The sequence below is a fragment of the Jaculus jaculus genome, chromosome 14 (assembly GCF_020740685.1).
Source record: "Jaculus jaculus isolate mJacJac1 chromosome 14, mJacJac1.mat.Y.cur, whole genome shotgun sequence".
NCBI lineage: Eukaryota > Metazoa > Chordata > Mammalia > Rodentia > Dipodidae > Jaculus > Jaculus jaculus.
Window position 1 is genome coordinate 18,221,536 of NC_059115.1, and position 24,175 is coordinate 18,245,710.

The 24,175-nt window shown below is 43.2% G+C and overlaps 1 protein-coding gene across 1 annotated transcript; it reads left to right on the plus strand.

The window, feature by feature from the left end:
- Positions 1-633: 633 nt before the first annotated feature.
- On the plus strand, positions 634-8,734 carry Fpr1 (formyl peptide receptor 1). The gene is made up of 2 exons (XM_004671585.2): positions 634-695; positions 7,375-8,734. The coding sequence occupies exon 2, from the start codon at positions 7,386-7,388 to the stop codon at positions 8,427-8,429; it is 1,044 nt and encodes a 347-aa protein (XP_004671642.2). The 5' UTR covers positions 634-695; positions 7,375-7,385; the 3' UTR covers positions 8,430-8,734.
- The last annotated feature ends 15,441 nt before the right edge of the window (positions 8,735-24,175 follow it).

Genomic DNA, 24,175 nt, shown 5'->3' on the forward strand with positions numbered 1-24,175 from the left:
AAAAAAAGGAACCTAAGTAACTTTTGGCTCATGGTTTGAGGGAACAAAGTTCATCATGCAGAAATGAAAGGGGGGTTGAGGCATTTGGTAACATTGTGTCCACAGTTAGGAAGTAGAGAGGGATAAGCACCATTGCTCAGCCCATGGCTTCCTTTTTTTATGCAATCTAAGATTCCAGCCAATGCGCCAGCCAATCCAGGGTATGATTTTGCTCCACAGTTTAATCTCTCTGGTAATGGCCTCACAGGCATGCCCAGATGTATTTCTCCTAGATAATTCCAAATCCAGTCCAGCTGACTATCAAGGTGACAACTATCACACCCAATGCTTTTTCCCTCTCTTTAGGTGGCCTGGACACCCAGATTCCTTCACCTGTGATGTGGAGAGGGTTGAAACACTGCTTTCCACTGAGAAGTGAAGCTGAGGAAGACATTTAGGCACTGGAGTTTCCAGAAGGACCCAGCCCACTTCCCAAATGCTGTAAGACAGGTGTGATAACGGGGTAGTTTTGAGGTCACTGTGAGTCACAGCAGCCCTGGCTTCCTGCTTCCGCTTACCCAATAAGTTCCACTTCTGTTCCCTCTCCTCCTGTCCTGTATATTTTCTTCTGACACCATTAAAGCCAGGGTCATTTTCCCCAGGAGACAAAGACTTAGAGCTGTTCAGAGGAGGGTCCTCAGCTGGTCTCCATCCAGGTAAGAAATGTATGTCTCGGGTTGGGGGGGGGGGGGTACTTGTTCTCACAGACTTATGGCCATCATAGATTCTGAGAAGAGTTGTTGAGAAATGCAAGATGAAGAAATGTATATACCAAACATGTCCCACTCTTTCAGGATACTTAACTGTGAAAGAGAGCTAATAAACAGATTGATCATTAAAGGTTGTTAAATTGAAAAGTAACATTTGAAATTTAGTATGTTGTAGAGCATACAGAGATGCCAATTTGTAGGGAGGGATGGAGAGCAGACATTGACTCTGCAGAAAAAGGAGTGGGTAAGTGAAAGAGAGGAGTCCTTGGAGAAAATGTGTTTGCAAGGATTTGAAGGATTCATAGAGGATAAGTTTGGGCTAGAATACTTTAGAGGTGGAGCCATAAGACAGTGGTGAGGAGCTTGCAAAACAGTGGGTGTGCTGGGATATGAAGAAAGGCATCAGCTGTACTGGGGTGGATGGGAGAAGAGGTTCAAAGCTTTAGGAGAATTGAGAAGGACCAAAACTATTACTGGAAGTCAGAGGAAAATCAGTGCAATATGGAAAATATAGCTACTGAAGCAGTGATTGTTCTTCTCATGGGTCCTGCGTGTTGTATGCAAGCTGTTACAGAATCCACCATTGCCTCATCCAGGATTGCAAATTCAGATCCTCTTCAAGACCAATTTCTCCTTCCATCACAGTGTTAGTGGTGTTTAGTTAATTCTGACTTTTCAGTGTTTGCCTCAGCACTCAGTGGTTGGGTGGAGGGTGGGAGTAAAGGAGACACCCCTAAGTTGTTTCTGACTGTGGAGCATTGAGGTTCAATAGCGATGTGAGCCATATACATGATTTTAAATTGTCTATGCGCTTTGAAGAAGTAAGGTGAGCCATGGGGCTGGGGATGTAGCTCAGTGAGTAAAGTACTTGCCTAGCACGCACAAAGCTCTGAGTTTGGTCTCAGCACCACATAAACCAGCCATGATAGTGCACACCTACAATCCCAGCACTTGGGAAGTGGAAGCAGGAAGATCCGAATTTCAAGGTTATCTCTGGCAAGTTTAAAGACAGCCTGAACTAAATAAGATTCTATCTCAAAGACAGAGAGAGAGAGAGAGAGAGAGAGAGAGAGAGAGAGAAGGAGAAAGGAAACCTAGGCATAGTGGCACTTGCCCTTGGGAAGGAGGGGTAAAATCATTGCCATTAAGTTAGAGGCTAGCCTGATCTACACAGCAACTTCCAGGACCAGTCAGGGTTACATAGTGAGACTTTGTCTCAAAGAAACAAAAGGAAAAGAAGAAGGAGAAAGAAGAGGAAGAAGAAGGAGGGCAACCATGACAATGAGGAGGAGAGAAAGGACGAGGGTGAGAATGAGTAAGGAAAAGAAGAGGAGAAAGAGGAGAAGTAATTAATTAAAATATATATGGGGTCTAGAGAGATGGCTTAGCAGTTAAGGTGACTGCCTGCAAAGCCTATGGACCCGGGTTCAATTCCCCAGTACTCACATAACCCAGGTGTACAAGGTGGTTCATGTGTTTGGAGTTCATTTGCAGTGGCTAGAGGCCCTGGCATGCCCATTCTCTCTCTCTTCTCTCTCTCTCTCTCTCTCTCTCTCTCTCTCTCTCTCTCTCTGTCTTTCTCTTTCTCTCTCTTTTACTCTTTCCCTCTCAAATAAATAAATAAATAAATTTGGTTAAAGAATTCTTTAACCCCTTTCAGCCAAAGTATCATTTCAGCATGGAATCAATGTAAAAATCATTAATGAGATATTGCATATTACTTTTTTATATTGAGACATTCAAGTGTGATGGGTGTCTACTCTTTCCCATCTCAAATTGGAGTAGATACTGTATGAGACAGCCCATCTATGCAAGTAGTATGAGATGCAGTGATGTATACAAGATGAGCAGCAGGATGAGATGCAGTGGTCTGATACTGTATGAGACAGCCCATCTGTGCAAGTAGTATGAGATGCAGTGACGTATACGAGATGAGCAGCAGGATGAGATGCAGTGGTCTGATATTGTATGAGACAGCCCATCGGGGCAAGTAGTATGAGATGCAGTGACGTATATGAGATCAGCAGCAGGATGAGATGCAGTGGTCTGATACTGTATGAGACAGCCCATCTGTGCAAGCAGTATGAGATGCAGTGACGTATATGAGATGAGCAGCAGGATGAGATGCAGTGGTCTGATACTGTATGAGACAGCCCATCTGTGCAAGCAGTATGAGATGCAGTGACGTATATGAGATGAGCAGCAGGATGAGATGCAGTGGTCTGATACTGTATGAGACAGCCCATCTGTGCAAGCAGTATGAGATGCAGTGACGTATATGAGATGAGCAGCAGGATGAGATGCAGTGGTCTGATACTGTATGAGACAGCCCATCTGTGCAAGTAGTATGAGATGCAGTGACGTATACGAGATGAGCAGCAGGATGAGATGCAGTGGTCTGATACTGTATGAGACAGCCCATCGGGGCAAGTAGTATGAGATGCAGTGACGTATATGAGATCAGCAGCAGGATGAGATGCAGTGGTCTGATACTGTATGAGACAGCCCATCTGTGCAAGCAGTATGAGATGCAGTGACGTATATGAGATCAGCAGCAGGATGAGATGCAGTGGTCTGATACTGTATGAGACAGCCCATCTGTGCAAGCAGTATGAGATGCAGTGACGTATATGAGATGAGCAGCAGGATGACATGCAGTGGTCTGATACTGTATGAGACAGCCCATCTGTGCAAGCAGTATGAGATGCAGTGACGTATACGAGATGAGCAGCAGGATGAGATGCAGTGGTCTGATACTGTATGAGACAGCCCATCTGTGCAAGCAGTATGAGATGCAGTGATGTATACGAGATGAGCAGCAGGATGAGATGCAGTGGTCTGATACCGTATGAGACAGCCCATCTGTGCAAGCAGTATGAGATGCAGTGATGTATACGAGATGAGCAGCAGGATGAGATGCAGTGGTCTGATACCGTATGAGACAGCCCATCTGTGCAAGCAGTATGAGATGCAGTGACGTATACGAGATGAGCAGCAGGATGAGATGCAGTGGTCTGATACTGTATGAGACAGCCCATCTGTGTAAGCAGTATGAGATGCAGTGACGTATATGAGATGAGCAGCAGGATGAGATGCAGTGGTCTGATACTGTATGAGACAGCCCATCTGTGCAAGCAGTATGAGATGCAGTGACGTATACGAGATGAGCAGCAGGATGAGATGCAGTGGTCTGATACTGTATGAGACAGCCCATCTGTGCAAGCAGTATGAGATGCAGTGACGTATACGAGATGAGCAGCAGGATGAGATGCAGTGGTCTGATACTGTATGAGACAGCCCATCTGTGCAAGTAGTATGAGATGCAGTGATGTATACGAGATGAGCAGCAGGATGAGATGCAGTGGTCTGATACTGTATGAGACAGCCCATCTGTGCAAGCAGTATGAGATGCAGTGATGTATACGAGATGAGCAGCAGGATGAGATGCAGTGGTCTGATACTGTATGAGACAGCCCATCTGTGCAAGCAGTATGAGATGCAGTGACGTATATGAGATGAGCAGCAGGATGAGATGCAGTGGTCTGATACTGTATGAGACAGCCCATCGGGGCAAGCAGTATGAGATGCAGTGACGTATACGAGATGAGCAGCAGGATGAGATGCAGTGGTCTGATACTGTATGAGACAGCCCATCTGTGCAAGCAGTATGAGATGCAGTGATGTATACGAGATGAGCAGCAGGATGAGATGCAGTGGTCTGATACCGTATGAGACAGCCCATCTGTGCAAGCAGTATGAGATGCAGTGACGTATACGAGATGAGCAGCAGGATGAGATGCAGTGGTCTGATACTGTATGAGACAGCCCATCTGTGCAAGCAGTATGGCAGGGCAGAGCCATAAATAGGCCTCTTCTGGAGTTTGACAGACTCAGTTGTTAGGTGACTTCAGCAATTGATCTGAATGCTCTAGATCTGTTACTTCATCTGCACAAGCATCAAATTTAAAGAATAAAACTTCCATTCTTATTCATACATGCTATATTTCAGTTCGCTGGCTCAGACCCAACACTGTTAATTCATTTAATCACCTCATCCCAATTTGAGAAAAGCTGTGGGGAAAAAAAGGGAGCGAAGAGAAGGGAAGTCTTGGTGTAAACTATACTTTGCTCATCTAACCTCATGAAACTGTATAACCATTACATATAGAAATTTTGCTCCCTCTCTCCTTCTCTCTCTTCCTCTTTTCCTCTCTCTCTCTCTCGCTCTCTATCTCTCTCTCTCTCTCTCTCCATAGATAGATAGATAGATAGATAGATAGATAGATAGATAGATAGATAGATAGATAGATACCCCAGGAGCCCTGAGCCAATCCTGTGAGCAGAAGAGAATATCATATCTATCACTAAGATAATCTCAGACAAGAGAGTTAAAAGGAGGCCCCTGACTGACACCCTCTGGCACAGAAATGCTACCAGAGGTAATTCATGATGGCATACGGCCCATCATTATTCATTATGTTTTGCCTCTCATAACAACAGAGGAAAGGGGCATCTGTGGCCCCTAGGAGAGACGGATGCAGGTCTTTTGGGGTAGAGAAATTGCACATTTTGTTATCCTTGTGCACAACCATAGGTGGGCAGTCTCAGTTTAGGACTATCTCACTGGATCATTCTAATTCCCTTTCACCAAGTTCCTGTTGTCCATTCACCATTTTTATTTATTTATTTATTTATTTATTTATTTATTTATTTATTTGAGAGCAACAGACACAGAGAGAAAGACAGATAGAGGGAGAGAGAGAGAATGGGCGCGCCAGGGCTTCCAGCCTCTGCAAACGAACTCCAGACGCGTACGCCCCCTTGTGCATCTGGCTAACGTGGGACCTGGGGAACCGAGCCTCGAACCAGGGTCCTTAGGCTTCACAGGCAAGTGCTTAACCACTAAGCCATCTCTCCAGCCCCATTCACCATTTTTAAAAGTTTCAAGGGTCTGAAGAGATCACTCATTTGGTAAAGCACTTGCCTCAGAAGCATGAGGACCTAAGTTTGATCCCCAGAACCCAGGTAAAAATGCCAGGCATGGTCGTGTGTGTTTGTAATTGACACAGAGACCGGAGGGTCATTAGGACTCAATGGCTAGCTAGTCTAACCTAATTGGTAAGCTCCAGGCCAATGGGAGATCATGTCTCCAAAAAACAAAGATGGGCAGAGTTCCTGAGGATGATACTCAAGACTTTTCCTCTTGTCTCCACATGCATGTGCACATACAATCATGTGCACACACAAGCACATATAGACCTATGTATACATAAACATGTGTGAATTTATACATGCATGCATACATTTTTAAAGATTGTGGTAAAATGCACATAACATAAAATTTACCTTCACATTCCTTGTTATTGTTTTATTTTTTAGATAGGGTCTTACTACATAGACCAGCCTGTCATTGAACTCAGTATATAACCCAGGCTAGCCATGAAGTCAAGATCTTCTGCCCAGTCTTCTGAGTACTAGCGTATGCTTCCATGCCCAGCTTAAATTTTACCAATTTAAGGGTAGAATTAAATGTCATTAAATGAATTCAAATGTTTTGAGACCATAGGCACTATCTAGTTATAAAACATTTTCATGACCTGGAAAAGAAACCCCAAACCATTAAGCAATAATCCCCTCCTCCCCCTCCCTCCACCTCTGACAGCCATTAATGCACTTTCTGTCTCTTGCCTATTCTGGATATTTAATATAAATGGACATAAGTAACATGTGCCATTTGTATTTGCTTCTTTTGCATAGTATCTCCAAAGTTTATCTATGTCATAATGTTTTCTGGTTCTTAATTCCCTTTTAGCTTTATTTGTTTGTGACATGGTCTCATGACTCTCTGTACAATCCAGACTGGTCTCCAACTTACTATCCTCTTGCTTCAGCCTCTCAAATGTAGAAATTACAGTTGTATGCCAACACACAGCTTGTTTCATTCCTTTGAATTAAAAAATAACATTTGTTCATCCATTTATCTGTTGACAGATACTTGTATGGTTTTTATCTTCAGGCTATTGTGAGGAGTATAAATGTCTGCATATAACTTTTTTAATACCAGTTTGGAATATAAGGTTTTAAAAGACATTTATTTTATTTCATTTGTGTGTGTTTATGTATGAGTGCTCTGAAAACAAACTGCCAGACTGCAAACGAGTATCATACTACCTGGCCCTTGAGCTTTAGATTCCCTGGGTTCCACCTCCCATTGTCATAAGTGCATTGCAGTCACAGATAAAAGCATCGCTTTGCATCTGACAATGCACACATGCTGGGGAATTGAACCCGGGGACAAAAGGCTTTGTAAGCAAGCTGTCCCTGGGTATGATTTCTTTACCAATATTTTCCTCTTGCAAGGGAAGAGCCTTTAGTCAAGTCATCCTCCTGGAATGCAGCTTGCATGTTAACAGCTGTGGGAACATAAGATATAATCTTTCCATCTGACAGGAAGGAGACAGTGTACAGGATGGCTAAGCTTGTCAGACAGTGGTGAGCGCTCTCTAGCTGGGGCAGGAGCTCCAGGGTAGAGTGAGGGAGTGAGTGTGGCAACTGCAGAGTTAAAGGAAAGGAGAACGGTCTAAAGGTGCATATCTAATAAAATGCCCATTGCCAAATGTTCCAGGGAAGGACAAGATGGCGACAAACACCTCTTTCTCCATGAATGTGTCTGCGGGATACCAGTCTATACCAGCTGGCTACATTTTCCTGGATATCTTCTCATACTTGCTTTTTGCCATCACCTTTATTTTTGGTGTACTGGGCAATGGGCTTGTGATCTGGGTGGCCGGCTTCCGCATGGCACGCACTGTCACAACCATCTCTTACCTGAACCTGGCCATAGCTGACTTCTGTTTCACTTCTACCCTGCCATTCTTCATAGCCTCCAAGGCCATGGGAGGAAACTGGCCTTTTGGTTGGTTCCTATGCAAATTCATTTTTACGATAGTGGACATAAACCTGTTTGGAAGTGTCTTCCTCATTGCTCTCATTGCCCTGGACCGCTGCATTTGTGTCCTGCATCCAGTCTGGGCCCAGAACCACCGCACCGTGAGCCTGGCCAGGAAGGTGATCATTGGACCATGGTTTTGTGCTTTTCTCCTTACATTGCCAGTTATCATTCGTGTGACCACAGTGCCTAATAGGTTTGGGCAAATGTCCTGCACTTTTGACTTCTCACCCTGGACAAAGGACCCCGCAGAGAAGATGAAGGTGCGCATTGCCATGCTTACACTCAGAGGGATCATCCGCTTCATCATTGGTTTCAGCATGCCCATGTCTGTGGTCGCCATCTGCTACGGGCTCATAGCCACCAAAATCTACAGGCAAGGCCTGATCAAATCCAGCCGTCCCCTGCGCGTCCTCTCTTTCGTTGTGGCTGCCTTTTTGCTCTGCTGGTGCCCGTATCAGATAGTTGCCCTCATAGCCACGATCAGGATCCGTGATTTCTCAAGTAGTATGAGCCAAGATCTGAGAATCGCGGTGAATGTGACAAGCTCTCTAGCCTTCTTCAACAGCTGCCTGAATCCAATGCTCTACGTCTTCATGGGCCGGGACTTCAGAGACAGACTGATCCAATCTCTACCTGCCAGTCTGGAGAGGGCCCTGAGTGAGGACTCAGCCCCGACCAGTGACACAGGAACCAACTCAGGTTCACCTCCTGCAGTCATTGCACTATAGTCAGATGTGGGGTGACCACTGCAGGTGGGAGAGGGTATGCTTTTGAACTTCAACTTCCATCTTCCTCTGCCTTGAGCTACACTCTGCCACAGGCATTTCACGCTGATCTTAAGGCTACCCATTCATCCGGAAAACCTCTCCAAGATTTCTATTGATGTCTTTCTTGGATCTTTAGACCTCAACAGTGAACAGCAGTACAGAAGATAGAGAAGATTGCTTGGAATAATCCAGAATGATAACTAACTGCTATAGACAATAAGTTATATGGTTATTCCAGGGAAATAAAGAAGGAGGGACAGTTAAGACAGGTCACCAGTTAAATTAAGTAAACTATAAAGGAAAGTGCTTTATAAAAGAGCCAAGTCTTTATTGGTCACTCAGTAAATAAAAATATATAATTGTAGAGATAACACCTGAAGGGCTAGAGAGATGGCTTAACGGTTAAGCGCTTGCCTGTGAAGCCTAAGGACTCCAGTTTGAGGCTCAATTCCCCAGGACCCACATTAGCCAGATGCACAAGGGGGCGCATGTGTCTGGAGTTCGTTTGCAGTGGCTTGAAGCCCTGGTATGCCCATTCTCTCTCTGACTGCCCCTTTCTCTCTGTCTGTTGCTCTCAAATAAATAAATAAAAACTTAAGAAAACAAGAGATAGCACCTGAAGATTCCAATCCCCTGAGCTATATATGTGGTTGATTAATCCTTACACTGTATATCATTGTATATTGTAATATATGGACATTGTTTCCCTCACAGGACCTGTGTCTTTACTTGCAGCTCTAAATGTGGCTTCAACCAAAGCAGTACAGTTTGTGTATCTGATACTTTGTGTTTGTTTCAAATGGAACAAACATGGAATATACCTGATATCAACCTCTGATCTCCACAAACAAATGTACACACATGCACATGCACCTGAAAACATATGAAGGCACATTTGTACACGTTACCACATACATACAAACCCACATACATGTACATACATTGGCACATGCAAAAATGAATGAATGAATAAATGAGGCGATTTTAAAAATAACATTGTGGATATAATACTAACAACTGCTATATCTTGAGGTACATATGGGATTGCCTAAACCCTTCTATTGTAAATTTGCAGAAATGAGTTGGAAATAATGAAGCTGCAGGTAAAGAGGATGATGGTGTGCCCAGTTACTAGCAATATGACGCATTCATTTCCTGTGTCTGTTGTAACAAATAACCACAAACTCGGTGTCTTGACACAACAGAAATTTATTGGCTTAGCATTCTAGAAAACAACGTGGTTGTACAGAGTTAAAATCAAGAATCTGGAAAGGCTATGTTTCTTCCACAGCCTCAAGGAAAGGGTCTGTTGTCTTCCACTTTTCCAGCTCTTAGGCTACCAATTTTCTGTGGTATATGGCCCCTTTCTTCATCTCTAAAGCCATCAAGATGGCATCTTTAAATACTTCTCACCCTCAGCATCCCTTGCCTCCTTCTTTACCTTGTAAGGACTTATGGGATGGCACCATGCCTAGCTGGCTAATCCAAGACAACCCATGTCAAGATCCTTACCAGAGTTTCTTCTGGCGCATGAGATGACACAATACAGGTTCCAGGGACTTGGGTGCACATCTTTTGGGAAGCCTGCTAATTTGCTTTTAACAAGTGTAGAACTGATAATGTTGTAGGGAAGGTCAATAGGGAAGTCAGACCTTTTTATGTCTAGGTCCTGATAACCTTGCTGAAAGAATGTATACACAGGCATGAAAGACCAGTGAGCCAATATTGATTTAGGAAGAAAAACTATACACATTTGGCAGAAGAGCAGGTGACCTTGAGTGAGGACCATGCTGGGCATGGTTGGGGTGATAGTATGGTTTGAATGTAAAATTTTCCCCTTAGGCTCACTTTGAACAATGGGTCCCTGGCTGGTGATTCTATTGGGGAAAGTTGTGGAACATTTAGGAGGTTGTAGCTGGAGGAAGTGGGTCGCTGGGGTTGGGCTTTGAGGTTTGATAGCCTAGCCCACTTCCTGTTCACCCTCTGCCTCCTGACTATGGCTGAAGGTGACCAACCACATTCCTGTTTTGGCTGGCATGCCTTCTCTTCCGCAATGGAACCTGTCCCCTCAAAACCATAAGCCAGAAAAAAAAAAATACCCTTTCCTTCCTGAAGCTGCTTCTTTTCAGTATATGGCCACCTCAATGAGTGGTACAGGAGGCATTTTTATGGAACTGAGGGCATTGAGGGGCATGTTCAAGGTGGTATCATTTGGTTGCCTTATCCATCAGTGTGAATTAGGTGCTGATATTGCATCAGCCAAAGTAATGTGCTGCTGGTGACATCAGGACTTTTGTGCAGTAAGTCTGACTTTTCCCCTAAATTTGCTCTTACTAGTTGAGCACCACCACACAGGTTCAGATACTGGTCATTTGGTGAGGGTCTTAGGAAACTTGCCTAGGAATTTTATAGCTGGCAGTGATTTTGAAGATTCTGGAGAATATCTAGGAAGGCATACTCCCCTCCTTCTGATTAGACAAGAGACATGAGTGGTTTTTCCATCATGGGCAAAACGAAGAGGGGTTAGGATAAGGAGGCTGACTCCCTGCCTAGTACTACTTTCTCATCTCCATCTCTAAACCCAAAGGAGCAGCAAGAGAAACGGTATCCACAATCCTGAGAGAGGCAAGGTGGTGAGAAGGAGCCACACACTAACAGAATTCAGTCCACAGGGGGCTAGTGTTGGTGATGGGAATAAATACCAGACCTCAATCTCTTCTCACTCTGTGTCTAATTGACCAAATCCAGCTGGAAGCCAAGGTGCTAGCAAATCCAGTTAGTTCAGTCACTGGATGCCAACCTCCTGGGCAGAAAACAGGGTATATAGGGCAGAGATAGATGCCAAGGGCTGCCTAAGAACAACCAAAACTCTGTCAGAGCCTTCATTTTTCTCATTGAGTATGATATTGATTAGGAGACATATGTGCCTATTTCAAAGGTTCAGGATTTGAGAACATACTAATTGAGCATTTACCACAAGCTTTGGACACTGTACAAACCTGGGTAAATATTAATGAGTTAGATTAACAGGAGTCTCTTTTGAATCTATGCTTTCTCCCTGGGTAACCACACTAGTTCTGCTAAAAATCCTCAAGTATCTCTTTCTATCCCAGACTTAACTTTTGAGTCCTAGATATGTGTTAATAGCTTTATTTATTGAGATATAATTTACATACCACAAATATACTCATATCATTAGGTACACAATTTGGTGACCGTTAGTAATTTTATAGAGTTTTAACCATCACGATAGTCCAGTGACTCAAAGCAATGCCATATTACCATTCCCATTTTTGTGTACAGTATGTAGTAGTGTGTAGGAGAGTGTGCATGTACATGTATGTGCCAATGTGGTGCCTCATGAGCATATCTGCAGAACATTGGGTGTCCTCTTCATCACTCATCTGCTTCTTTTTCCTTAAGACAGAGTCTCTTACTGATTCCAGGGGCTGCTGTTTATGTTAACCCCAGCGATTCTCCAGTTTCTGCTCCCCATGGGACTGGGATAACTGATATGCATGACCATGACTGACTCTGACTTCTTTGCGAGTGCTGGGTCATTGATCTCAGGTAGTTTCAAGCTGTCATGCTCATATGGAAATGCTCTTAACTTCCGAGCAAGCTCTTTAGCCCTGGTCCCCATTTTTATGAATTGGATATGAAATGGCCCCAGTAGCTCATATATTGAATGCTTGGTCCTACTGGTAGCACTACTGAAAAGGTGCCTAGATTGTGAAGATGTTAGCCTCATCAATGGGCCCATTGAATAATTCATAGCTGAATAGATTGTTAGAAGACAGGGCCCGGGTGGAGAATGCAGATCCCTGCAAGAATGTTTTTGAAGGGTATCACTTGTCCCTGTGTGTGGGTGTCTTTCTCTCCTCTCTGCTCCTAGCTGTCATGAGATGAGGAATTCTGCTTGTCCACCTGTCCCAGCCATGATGTGCTACTTCACCATGGCTCAAAAACACAGAGCAAATTTACCATGAACTAAAACCTCTGAGGCTTTAAGCCAAAATAAGTCTTTCCTTCTTTAAATAGTTTCTGTTAGTATTTTGTTACAGCAACAAAACTTACATCAAAATCATTCTCAGGGCTGGAGAGATGGCTGAGTAGTTAATGTGCTTGTCTGCAAAACCTAAAGACTCTGGTTCAATTTCCCAGTGCCCATTTAAATCCAGATGCACAGGGTGATGCGTGTGTCTGGAGTTCATGCATTGCAGTGGGTAGAGGCCCTGTTGTGCCCATTCTCCTTCTCCCTCTCTCTGTCTCTGTCTCTCTCTCTCTCTTTCTCATGCTTTAAAAATAAAACTAACCTGCCAGCACTACACAGCCACCAATCTACTTCCTGCCTCTATAGATTTGTCTATTTTGGGGCATTTTGTGTAAATGAGATCTTATAATGGGTGGTCTTTCACATCTGGATTTTACATCTCTGGGTGTATATGTGTATGTGCTTGTGTGCATGTTCATGTGTGTGCACTGATAGACATGTGCTTATGGAAGCCAGAGGACAACCTCAGGAAACTCTCTACCACCTTTGAGACAGGGTCTCTGACTAGCTTGAAACTCACCAATGAGGCTGGACTAGCTGGCCAGCAAGCCCCAGCATCCTTTTGCCTCTACCTCCACAGTGATGAGATCACATAAATTCTGGAGATTAAACTCAGGTCTTCATGCTTGTAACTGAGCCATCCCCTCAGTCTTCATTTAGCATCTTTTAAACAATATTTTATTTGTACTGGTCTGGAGAGACGGCTTAGCAGTTAAGACACTTGCCTGCAGAGCCTAAGAATACATGTTCAAATCTACAGGTCCCATGTAGCCAGATGCACAGTGTCGCACATGGGCAGAAGGAGTACCACACATCTAGAGTTCATTTGCAGTGGCTGGAAGCCCTGGCATGCCCATTTTCTCCCTCCCTCTCTTTCTTTCTCTCTCTCTTTCTCTCTCTCAAAAATAAAATGATAAAAATTAAAAACTAAATAAAAATGTTTTATTTTATTTATTTGTAAAGAGAGAGAAACCTCTAGCCACTGCAAATGAACTCCAGATGCATGAACCACTTTATGCATCTGACTTTAATAGGTACTGGGGACTCAAACCTGGGTCACGAGGCCTTAGTGGCTGAGCCATCTCTCCAGCCCCTCATTTAACATCTTTTTTTGAAACATATCCATGTTATATAAGGTATTAAGATTGCGTTCCTTTCTGTTCCTGAATAGTATCCCAATATATAGAAGCACTATCTCACTTATTAATCCACCAGTTTTATCCTGAATTTTTAACCTACTGCTTTACTTACCATTCCCCCTGCCCAGGACAGTGCCCAGGTATCTTGCTTCAAGGGCAGCACAGAATTCATCATTCTCCAGCCCCATGCCTCCCAGAACACCAACCCCCTTTTCTCTCAAAATTTTATGCTGGGATTTGATTTTTTGCAGGTGTATGTGTGTGTGTGTGTGTGTGTGTGTGTGTGTGTGTGTGTGTGTATGGGTGCATTGTGTGTAACCTCGTGCATGTTTGTGTACATGTGGAGGCCAGATGTTGACACTGAGTTTTTTTCTCAATCACTTTCCACCTTAATTTTTAAAAATATTTTATAACTGTGCAAGCAAAGAGAGGGAGGGGTAGAATAGCCTACCAGGGTCTCCTGCCACTGCACATAAACTCCAGACGCATGTGCCACCTTGTGCATCTGGTTTTATATGGGCACTGGGGAAATTGAACCCAGGCTGTCATGCCTTGCAAGCAAGTGCCTTTAGTCACTGAGCCATCTCTCCAGCCCTCCACCTTATGTGTTTTTATTTATCTATCTATTTTCAAGGAAAGGGAGGGAGGGAAAGAGGACAGGCATGCCAGGGCCTCTTGCAAATGAACTCCAGACACGCAGCACTTTGTGCATCTGTCTTTAAATGGATACTGTGGAAGTGAACCCACACCATCAGGCTTTGCAAGCAAAGGCCCTAACCACTGAGTAGTCTCTCCAGCCCTCCACCTTATTTTGGAGATAGGATCTTTCACTGAATCTAGAGCTCACCAATTTGGTTAGACTAGCTTTCCATCAAGCCCTAGGGATCCTCCTGTCTCCACATTGCCAGTACCAGGTTTTTGGGCACCCACTGCCCTGCCTAGCATTTAGCTTAGTACCAGGCATCTGGACTTGAGTCCTTGTACTTGCACAGCAAACACTTTACCCACTGAGCTATCTCCCCAGCCCCACATTTTCCTAATTCATGGGGGTGGCTGACTGATGACATGGAGAAGGTAATGCCATTGGAATAAAAGTTTAGTACTCACATTTTCTGAGAGGACAGGGACATGGCATACCATATTTTTCCCTAAATCCCCAACTCAGAAGAGGGCAAATCAAGGGAGGCCCCAGAATGGTGGAGAAGCAGAAGCAGGGTTTAGGGAAAAGGCCAGTAGAGAACATTTACTGGGATTCCCACCATATAAGGTGGGGAGAGTGACTGGGTTGGGCCTGGTTAGTTTGTGTAGCACCATATGTCCTGGACTACACAGGCAGCCTCTATTCTTTCATACCTGCTTCCCAAGTGACTCAGTGCTGGAAGAAATGCAGATTTGGTGTGTTAGGATTCCATAAAGGAGTTAGTCAGGAAATTTGGTCTTGGGACCAGTCAGCTTGTATGTGAAAGTCATACTTTTGAAAAATTATTAGTCCTATTGGAAATTAGCTTGTCCTGGGCAAGGAAGCATCCATAAGACCAAGACAGGTGTGGTAGTTGGTTTTGACTGACTGGTGGTCAACTTGATTTAATTGGGAGATATCTAGCCTGTAAGGTTGTTTTTCATACTGATTAGGCCATGATAACTCTGAGCTAGTCAATGGATTATTCTCTCTCTTTCTCTCCATCCGTGTGTGTGTGTGTGTATGTGTGTAATGTCCTTATAATATATATATAATATATAATGTCCTTATAAATGTGGCTGAGGATATAGCTCAATCATGAATTGCTTGCCTTGCAAGCATGAAGAACTGAGTTAGATCCCCAGTATCCATTGAATGCCAAGTGTGGTACAATGTGCCTATAATCTCAGCACTGGAGAGGAAGATGCAGGAAATGCTCTGGGCTTGTTTAATAGCTAGTCTAAACACCCTGTCTTAAAAAATAAGGTGGAAAGTCACTGGAGAAAACATTTGACAACAAGTTCTGGCCTCCACATACATCAATGTGCACCCAAAAACATACCATGCACACATATAAATGTACACACATAAAAAGAAACAATACCCTTATAATAGTAAATTTTTTTAAAAAAGAGTTCCTCTGAGTTTTACCACCTGTTATAGCATATTATTGAAGCTGAGGAGGAAGGTCAATGGCATCCCTGATTTTTAGCCACATCAGACAGAAATGTAGCATGGGCACCTCCTACTGCAACTGGCATGTAAACGGAAGGCCGCCTGTAGGACTGTGCTTTTAACTGTGGGGGCTGCACTAGCTCAGGGCAGTGAGCATCGGAATTAAAGCAGATGGTAGGACCCCTGGTTGGCATCTGCAAAGAAGTAGAGAATTGCTTAGTACAGGAGAAGTGCCTTCACAAAGGGTCTCCAAAGTGCTATAAATGAAGCAACAGGTTTGTTCTTTGTCTCCAGTCCAGAAGATGAGAAAGCAACACTCAAAGTGGAGAATGCTAGGAGGCAGCGAGCTTGGACTGAAGGGATTGGTGGATACCTGGGTTTCCAGGAGGCCTTGTCTCACCCACAAGTTGTGCTAACACAGTGTCATCACATCCCAGAACATTTGGAAACTGGAAAACCCAGTTCCTGTTACTCAAGTAGCCCCACATCAGAGTTGTTCCTCAACTCTGATTGAGACATGGCCATCATGACCAGAACCCAGAGAAATCCAAGATGAGCTACAGGAGAAAGAGGCCCAGATCAAAAATGTATATCCCAGGGCTGGAGAGATGGCTTAGTGGTTAAGTGCATGCCTGTGAAGTTTAAGGACTCCAGTTCGAGGCTCGATTCTCCAGTACCCACATAAGTGAGATGCATAAGGTGGCACATGCATCTGGAGTTCATTTGCAATGACTGGAAGCCCTGATGTGCATTCTCTCTCTCTCTCTCTCTCTCTCTCTCTCTCTCCCTCCCTCCCTCCCTCCCTCCTTCCCTCTCTCCCTCTTTCTATGTCACTCTCAAATAAATAAATAAAAATAAGCAAAAGAATTAAAAAAAAAACATATATCCCAAAGATAGGGTACTGGGAAGCTTGGACATATATTCCTGGTACCAGAGGCTCCATCTCTGAGCTTCCATATTCTGGTTTGTAAAATAAGGGCCCCTCCCTGGCAAGATTGTACAATTCAGAGACAATTTATGACTATACATCAGTGAGAAGCAACAAACCATAACTACAATACACTACTATGGGTGGGTCTCACCTAATACTGACTTAAGGCACCAGGCGAAAAAGTAGCCACACTGGGTAGCTCCATCTATATATTGGGTTATTAACAGGGCAACTAAGAATAGAGAGATGGATTAGTGGTTTAGAATGTCTGCACATGGGGCCCTCTCCAACTGGACACTGCCAAGTTCAGTTCCCTCAAACCCACATAAAAAAAAAATGGGCATGGCAACACATGTCTGTAACCTCAGTCCATAGATGTATAGGTGTGGAACTGGAGAATCACTGGAGCTTGCTGGCTGACAGCAGCTCAGAGTTGGGGGAGATCATGTCTCAGGGAAATTCACAGATGGGCAGTAATAAAAAAGACACCTACATTCTCCTTTGGCCATGGTACAGCATGCACATGGACACACGTGTGTACACACTTACACACGCACTCTACACACTCAGGGGTAAAAAAACAAGAGAGTTGAGGAGATGGTTAAAGGCACTTGTTGGCAAAACCTGCCAGCCAGGTTTGATTGTTTTTGGGAACAAAAACCAGATGCACTAAGTGGCAGGTACATGCATCTAGAGTTAATTAGCAGAGGAAAGAGGCCCTGGCATGCCTATAAGATCCCCCCCATTCATATATACCTACATACAAACATACATACATACATACACATGTATGTATGTACATGCATGCATGCATGCATACATACATACATACAGAAAACAAAAGAAAAGAAACAGAAAAGGGCAATTAATGCATGTTCTGAAGCCTCTGGTGTTTTTAGAAAGTTTTTTATTTTTGTTGTTGTCGTTGGTGGTGGTGGTGGTGGTGGTGGTGGGTGTGTGTGTGTGTGTGTGTGTGTGTGTCTTTGCACATGACAGGCAGTCACTGTCCTGCTGAGCCACAGCCCCAGCCCCTCCAGGCAGGCACTGTACCATGGAGCTACATTCCCAGCCCTTTTTTGTAACTTTCGTTATTTCAGGACACAGCATACCTAAATTACCAAGGCTGGCTTTGAATCCACTCTGGAGCCCAGGCTGACCTTGAACTTACTATCCTCCTGCTAAGTATGCTCCCATGTACCTGGGATGCTAGGTCTGAGTCACTGGAGCTGGCAAGATGCACGCTGGTTAGAGGTAGGAGTGAGAGTAAGGGGCTGGGAAAGGGCGTTCTGCTTTCTGACACAGTGCTAATTACATGGGTTATTACAGGCATGTTGTGAACATTTATGGAGTAATATGCTTATGACATGTTGATAGGTGCAATGTCCTATACATACTTTATACTTCAAAAATTAGAGAGAGAGAGAAAGGAGGTTCTGAGAAAAGGAGAGAAGGAATGACGGAAATGATAGACAGGATGAGAGACTTAGAGAGTGACAAAGGAGGCTGAAGACATGGCTCAGCAGTTAAGGAACTTGCCTGCAATGTTTAAGGACACAGGTTCAATTCCCCGGAACTCATGTAAAGCCAGATTCACAAAGTGCTGCATGCATCTGGAGTTCATTTGCAATAGTTGGAGGCCCTGGTGCACCTATTTTCTCTCTTTCTCTCTCTTTCCTTGCAAGTAAATAAATTAAATAGACAAAGAGAGGAAGGGAACACATTTTGGGTATGTAGGAGACACAGATTAAGGTTTAGAATTTTCTGCAACTGAGAGGTGAGGTAGGATTAGCTGGCCCAGGGTTGACTGAAAATCATTTTCTGGTCCTTTTCCACCTCCTGCCTCACCTGCACATCTTGAGACAGATGGGAAGTGAAGGAGACACGAGTACTGAGAACAGACACAGTTCAACCCCATACACAGTGACCTGAGCCATCTGGACAGAAAAGGTACCAAGGACAAATTTGCTTTATTATGAGTGTTATTCCAGTGGGGGAAGGTGGCTTCCTGGATAGGAAGGGTCCTTGACTTCTAGAATTCTAGCATGAAAAGATCCTTCATTGGTTAGTCCTCCCTACATAGGGGGATGCAGCTCCAGTATGTTACTGTGATGGTTCAGAACAGATTGCAAAGACATGTCTGTTAAAGTTTCAGGAATTTGGGCTGGAGAGATGGCTTGGTGGCCAAGGCACTAGCATGCAAAGCCAAAGGACACAGGTTCAACTCCCCACGTTAGCCAGATGTACAAAATGGCTCATGCATCTAGAGCTCATTTACAGTGGCTGAAGGCCCTAGCACACCCATTCTCCCTCTCTCTGTCCCTGTTCCCCTCCTCTCTCTACCCCCCCCACACACACACAAATAAATAAGTAAATTTAAAAAAAAAAAAAACGCTTAAAAGAAGCTTCATGAATTTTTTTTTTTTTTGAGGTAGGGTCTCACTCCAGCTCAGGCTGACCTGAAATTCACTATGTAATCTCAGGGTGGCTTCAAACTCATGCTAATTTAATAGTGAAATAAGTAATAGCAAAAGCAAAAGTAATAAATCATTAAAATTCATCACATACTCATTATTTTACTATTTCATTCATTCATTCACTCATTAATTTACTCAGACAGGATCTCATGTAATCCAGGATATCCCCAAATGATGTAGGCAAGGACAGCCTTGAACTTCTGCTTATATTGCTTCTAGCTCCTGAATGCTGGGATCATAGGCATGTGTTACCACCTATGGTTTATGTAATGCTAGGAATCAAGCCCAGGGCTATGCACATGCTAGGTAAGGACTCTACTCACTGAACTATATCCACAGGCCCTTATTTTGCTGTTTTATAAACAAAATCCCAACTTTGCCTTACTTATGACCACAAGCAAAAACATTGACTAACCTTTTTGTTTGAACTGGATTGTACCAAGCACTTATTTGTAGTCTGATGTTGTGCCATCATTGCTCAAGGAAAAGATAGGGGAAACCCTTCAACATACTGGCATAGGTAATGACTTTCTGAATATAACCCCATTTGTTCAAAAAATAAAACACTAATCAGCCACTGGGATCTCAAGAAATTACAAACTTTTGGTACAGCAAAGGACACTGTGAATAGAGCAAAGAGACAACCAGCAGAATGGGAGAAAATCTTTGCCAGCTACACATCTGACAGGGGATTAATATCCAGAATATACAAAGAACTCAAAAAACAGAACAATAAGAAATCAAATAACCCAGTTAAAAAATGGGCTGTGGAACTAAGAGTTCTCTTCTGAAGAAATAAAGATGACATATAAACATCTGAAAAAGTGTTCTACATCCTTAGCCATCAGGGAAATGAAAATTAAAACTACCTTGAGATTCCATCTCTCTCCTGTCAGAATGGCTACCACCAAGGAAACAAATGACAATAAATGTTGGTGAGGATGTGGTAAAAGAGGAACCTTTCTACACTGTTGGTGGGAATGTAATCTGGTACAGCCATTGTGGAAATCAGTGTGGAGGTTCTTGAGACAGCTAAAAATAGATTTGCCATATGATCCAGTAGGCATATATCCTAATCATTCTTCTCACTACCTTAGAGATACTTGCACAACCATGTTTACTGCTGCTCTATTCACAATACCTAGGAAATGGAACCAGCCTAGATGTACATCCACATATGAGTGGATAATAAAGATGTGGTACATCTACACAATGGAGTTCTATTCAGCGGTAAAGAAAAATGTAATTATGAAATTTGGAGGGATTTGAATGAATCTGGAAAGGATCATACTAAGTGAGGTAACCTAGGCTCAGAAAGCCAAACATCACATATTCTCTCTTATATGTCGATCCTAGCTACAAATGTATAGACTTGTGTGTGAGCTGGATTCAAAACTCAGTAGCAGTGGCCCATAAGCTACAAAAAGGCTATAAGGGAGGGAGGAGAGGGAAGGACTTTAGGGGATGGTATTGTATACATGTAAGTAGAAGATCAGATTACAGGGAGGGAAAAGGCCTAAGCTAGGTCAGGGGAAAAGATTGTATAAAAGAAGGGTTGGGGGAGGGTCACTCAAAATTCAAGATATTCTGAATAATACATAGGAAAATCTACTTTCTTGAATAATGGCACATCGAGAAGCCATATGTCATTACTAGAAAAATTTCAGTGCCAGGGATGGTATACCTTCCAGTGAGTTGTTGGTCAGGGAGGTCCCTGTTGCCTCCAAAACATTATAGGCTATTGCCAAGACCGTTGGTTTACTATGAGAAAGAGATGGTAAGACCCTATTGCTGAAGACTTCACAAGTCTGAGCAGTGAAGACACTGAGAAATCAAACTGGTGCTGATTAGAAAACCTTCTCCCTATAGCCCAGCCAACTGAAAGCTGGAAAATGCTGCACTGTATGCAGTCTTTTGGAGACAGAAGTCATTATCAGTGTAAACAATGGACACTGGAAGTCTCAAGTTTGGCCAGACAGGCCACATGACTGAACGAGTGCAATAGTGGTATGTCTGCTTTGGGGGAAACCAACTGATCTCTAATTGGACTGAAGGCCCGCTCTATAGGAGGGAACACATGCCTGATACAAAAACCTAATCAAAAGCCTATGGCAGGGGAAGTTATGAGCCTTAGGGTTATAAGGCTCTTTCTGGATAAATGCATGTATTACTCTGGCCAAATTGCCCTGAAAGCACTCAACTTAATGTTAATATTCATATATTAATGCTAATCTCACTTCTGGTTAGAAAAGTTTCTCTTTTCAGATGGCAATGACTACTGGGATAACCCAGAAGGCATGAGAAGAAGTAACAGAGGAGTGTCCAGCACTGAAACATCTCTATCACACCTTCCAAGGCTCAGAGTCCATTGCGGAAGCGGTGGCGGAAAGAATGTAAGAGCTGAAGGAAGGGTACCACTCCTTACATACAACTGTCCAGAAAGAAATTGGCCTTGATATCCAAGTCCTTGCAGTGCCTAGCAATACCCACACAAGACCCTCATAATAGGAGCAAAGGATGATGACATCAAATTAAAAGAGAGAGTAAAAAGGGAAGAGAAAGGAAGGGAGGAGGGTACTTAATAGGTTGGTATTGTATATACGTAAGTACAGTGATTGAGATGGGGCGGTAATATATATGATGAAGAATGGAATTTCAAAGGGGAAAGTGCGGGGGGGAGGTATTACCATGGGATATTTTTTATAATTATGGAAACTGTTAATAAAAATTGTGAAAATAAATAAATAAATAAATAAATAAAATAAAAGAGAGAGTAATGGAGAGAGGAAGGAGATATGAAGGGGAGGGGAGGGAAATGCCATGGTTTGTTGTCTATAAGTATAGAAGTTGTCAATAAAATTTATACTTAAAAAAAATAGAAACACTGATATATTTTACAAAAAAAAATCTTCTCTGTGTACACCTCTCCCTCTCTCAGTGTCATTGTAAAGTTATGATCGATCATATGATATTTGCAACAAGAGAATCATGTGATACCATTATTCACAAACTGTGCTGTATCCTTCAAATTTGGTACATTTTATTTCACACATGCATAGTTAGTTCTGTGCAGACACACTTTTTTCTCCAGAGAGATCCAGTTGTTAATCCCTTTCCCCCATGCCAATGGACACAGCGTATGTGTTTTGGGTTCTGTATGTGTCCTGGCTTTCACTACTGTGTGACCCCAGGCAAGTCACTTTCTCAGACATCTGTTTTCTTTCTGTTTTAATATTTGTTAATCTTTATCTATTTATCTTAGAGAAAGAGGCAGAGAGAGAGAGAGAGGGAGGGAGGGAAGGGTGTGGGCATTACAGGGCCTTCAGCCACTACAAACGAACTCCAGACTCATACACCACTTTGTACATCTGGCTTACATGAGTCCTGGGGGATTGAACCTGGGTCCTTTGACTTTGCAGGCAAGCACCTTAATTGCTAAGCCATCTCTCCAGCCTGACACTTGCTTTCTTTAACATGAGTGCTATCAATCTTAATTATCAGAGGAGATCTTTGAAATAGAGTTCCTTAATAAACAGTAGTTATGCAGTAAGTGGGTATGTCGTGCCCATCAAATTGCTCTCTAAATGCTGATATTTTGTTTATGCCCGTAGAGTAGTGTGCTCTCATCTTTGGACAGAGAAGCTTTTCTTGCAGATGGCAGTGACCACCTGAGGAAGCTCAAAACTCATCAAAGTGCTGAAAATAAGTGACTGTCGAGTGCTCAGGGCTAAATGAAACATCTCTATAGCCCCCACCCAAGGCTTTGGGAACATTGCAGAAGAGGGGTGGAAAGAATACAAGAGCCAGAAGATGGGGAGGAGTGCTTTGGAATGCTGTCTTCTGGGCATGATATGACTGACTATTGAACTCATGTCAGGTATCATGACCTGTATAATATTTAACCCATCAATTCTTTCATGGATAGTGTAGGAAGGCAAAAAATTAAAGACATCAAAGTACAAGAGAAACTAGTTGGACAGGAAGGACTCATGGGCTGGAGAGATGGCTTAGAGAGATGCCTGAAAAGCCAAAATACCTAGGTTTGATTCCTCAGGATCCATGTAAGCTAGGTGAACAAGGTAGCACATCTATCTGTCTGCAGCTTGTTTCCAGCAGTTGGAGGCCCTAGAACACCTATTGTTTCTTTCTCTCCCTCTTCTTCCTCTCTCTTTCTCTCAAATAAATAAAAATAAAGTATTTTTTTAAAAGAAGAAAGAATTCAATGGAAGAGGGCTCAGGAAGAGGGACGAAAGAAGGTACCAAGAGCCAAACCTGCTGGCATTCAACAGAGTGGAGAATTCAGCACTCTTGATTCTGAAATCCTTGGTGGAAGGTGGGAGGATAAGAAACATCCTGATAGTCCACTCTGGTTCTGGTCACCTTAGGAAGATCCCAGGCTTGGGAGATGGCTCAACAGTTGAGAGTTCTTGCCACTTGAACATGAGATCTTCTCTGGCCAGAGACTGCCAAGTTTGACTCCCTGGAACCCATATTAGAAAGCTGAGTGTGGTCACACATGTCTATAACCCCAGTCCACAGGGACTATATAGACAGTCCACAGAGAATAGCGACAATTTGCTTATGGGCAACAGCTCCAGTTGAGGGAAAATCTCTGTCTCAAGAATGTATGGTGATGAGTGATAAGAGAATGATACCCAATGTTCTTTTTCCTCTGCACACATGAAAACACACCATGCACACCACATGTACACTCTACACACATGCACATGTGTGTATGCATATAGAAAATGAGGAGAAAGAAGGTTTCTTAAACTTCTCCAGGGCAAAGGCCAGTTATGGGTTTAATCATGATTGTGTGTGCCCAGCACTGGGCTTGTATATTAGTTAGTCAGCTTAGGCAGCTGTACCTCATTACCACAAACCAAGCATCTTAAAACCACAGAAATGTTTTGTCTCACAGTCCTGGAAACCATTTAAGTCTGAAATTGATGTATCATCAAAGTTGGTTCCTTCT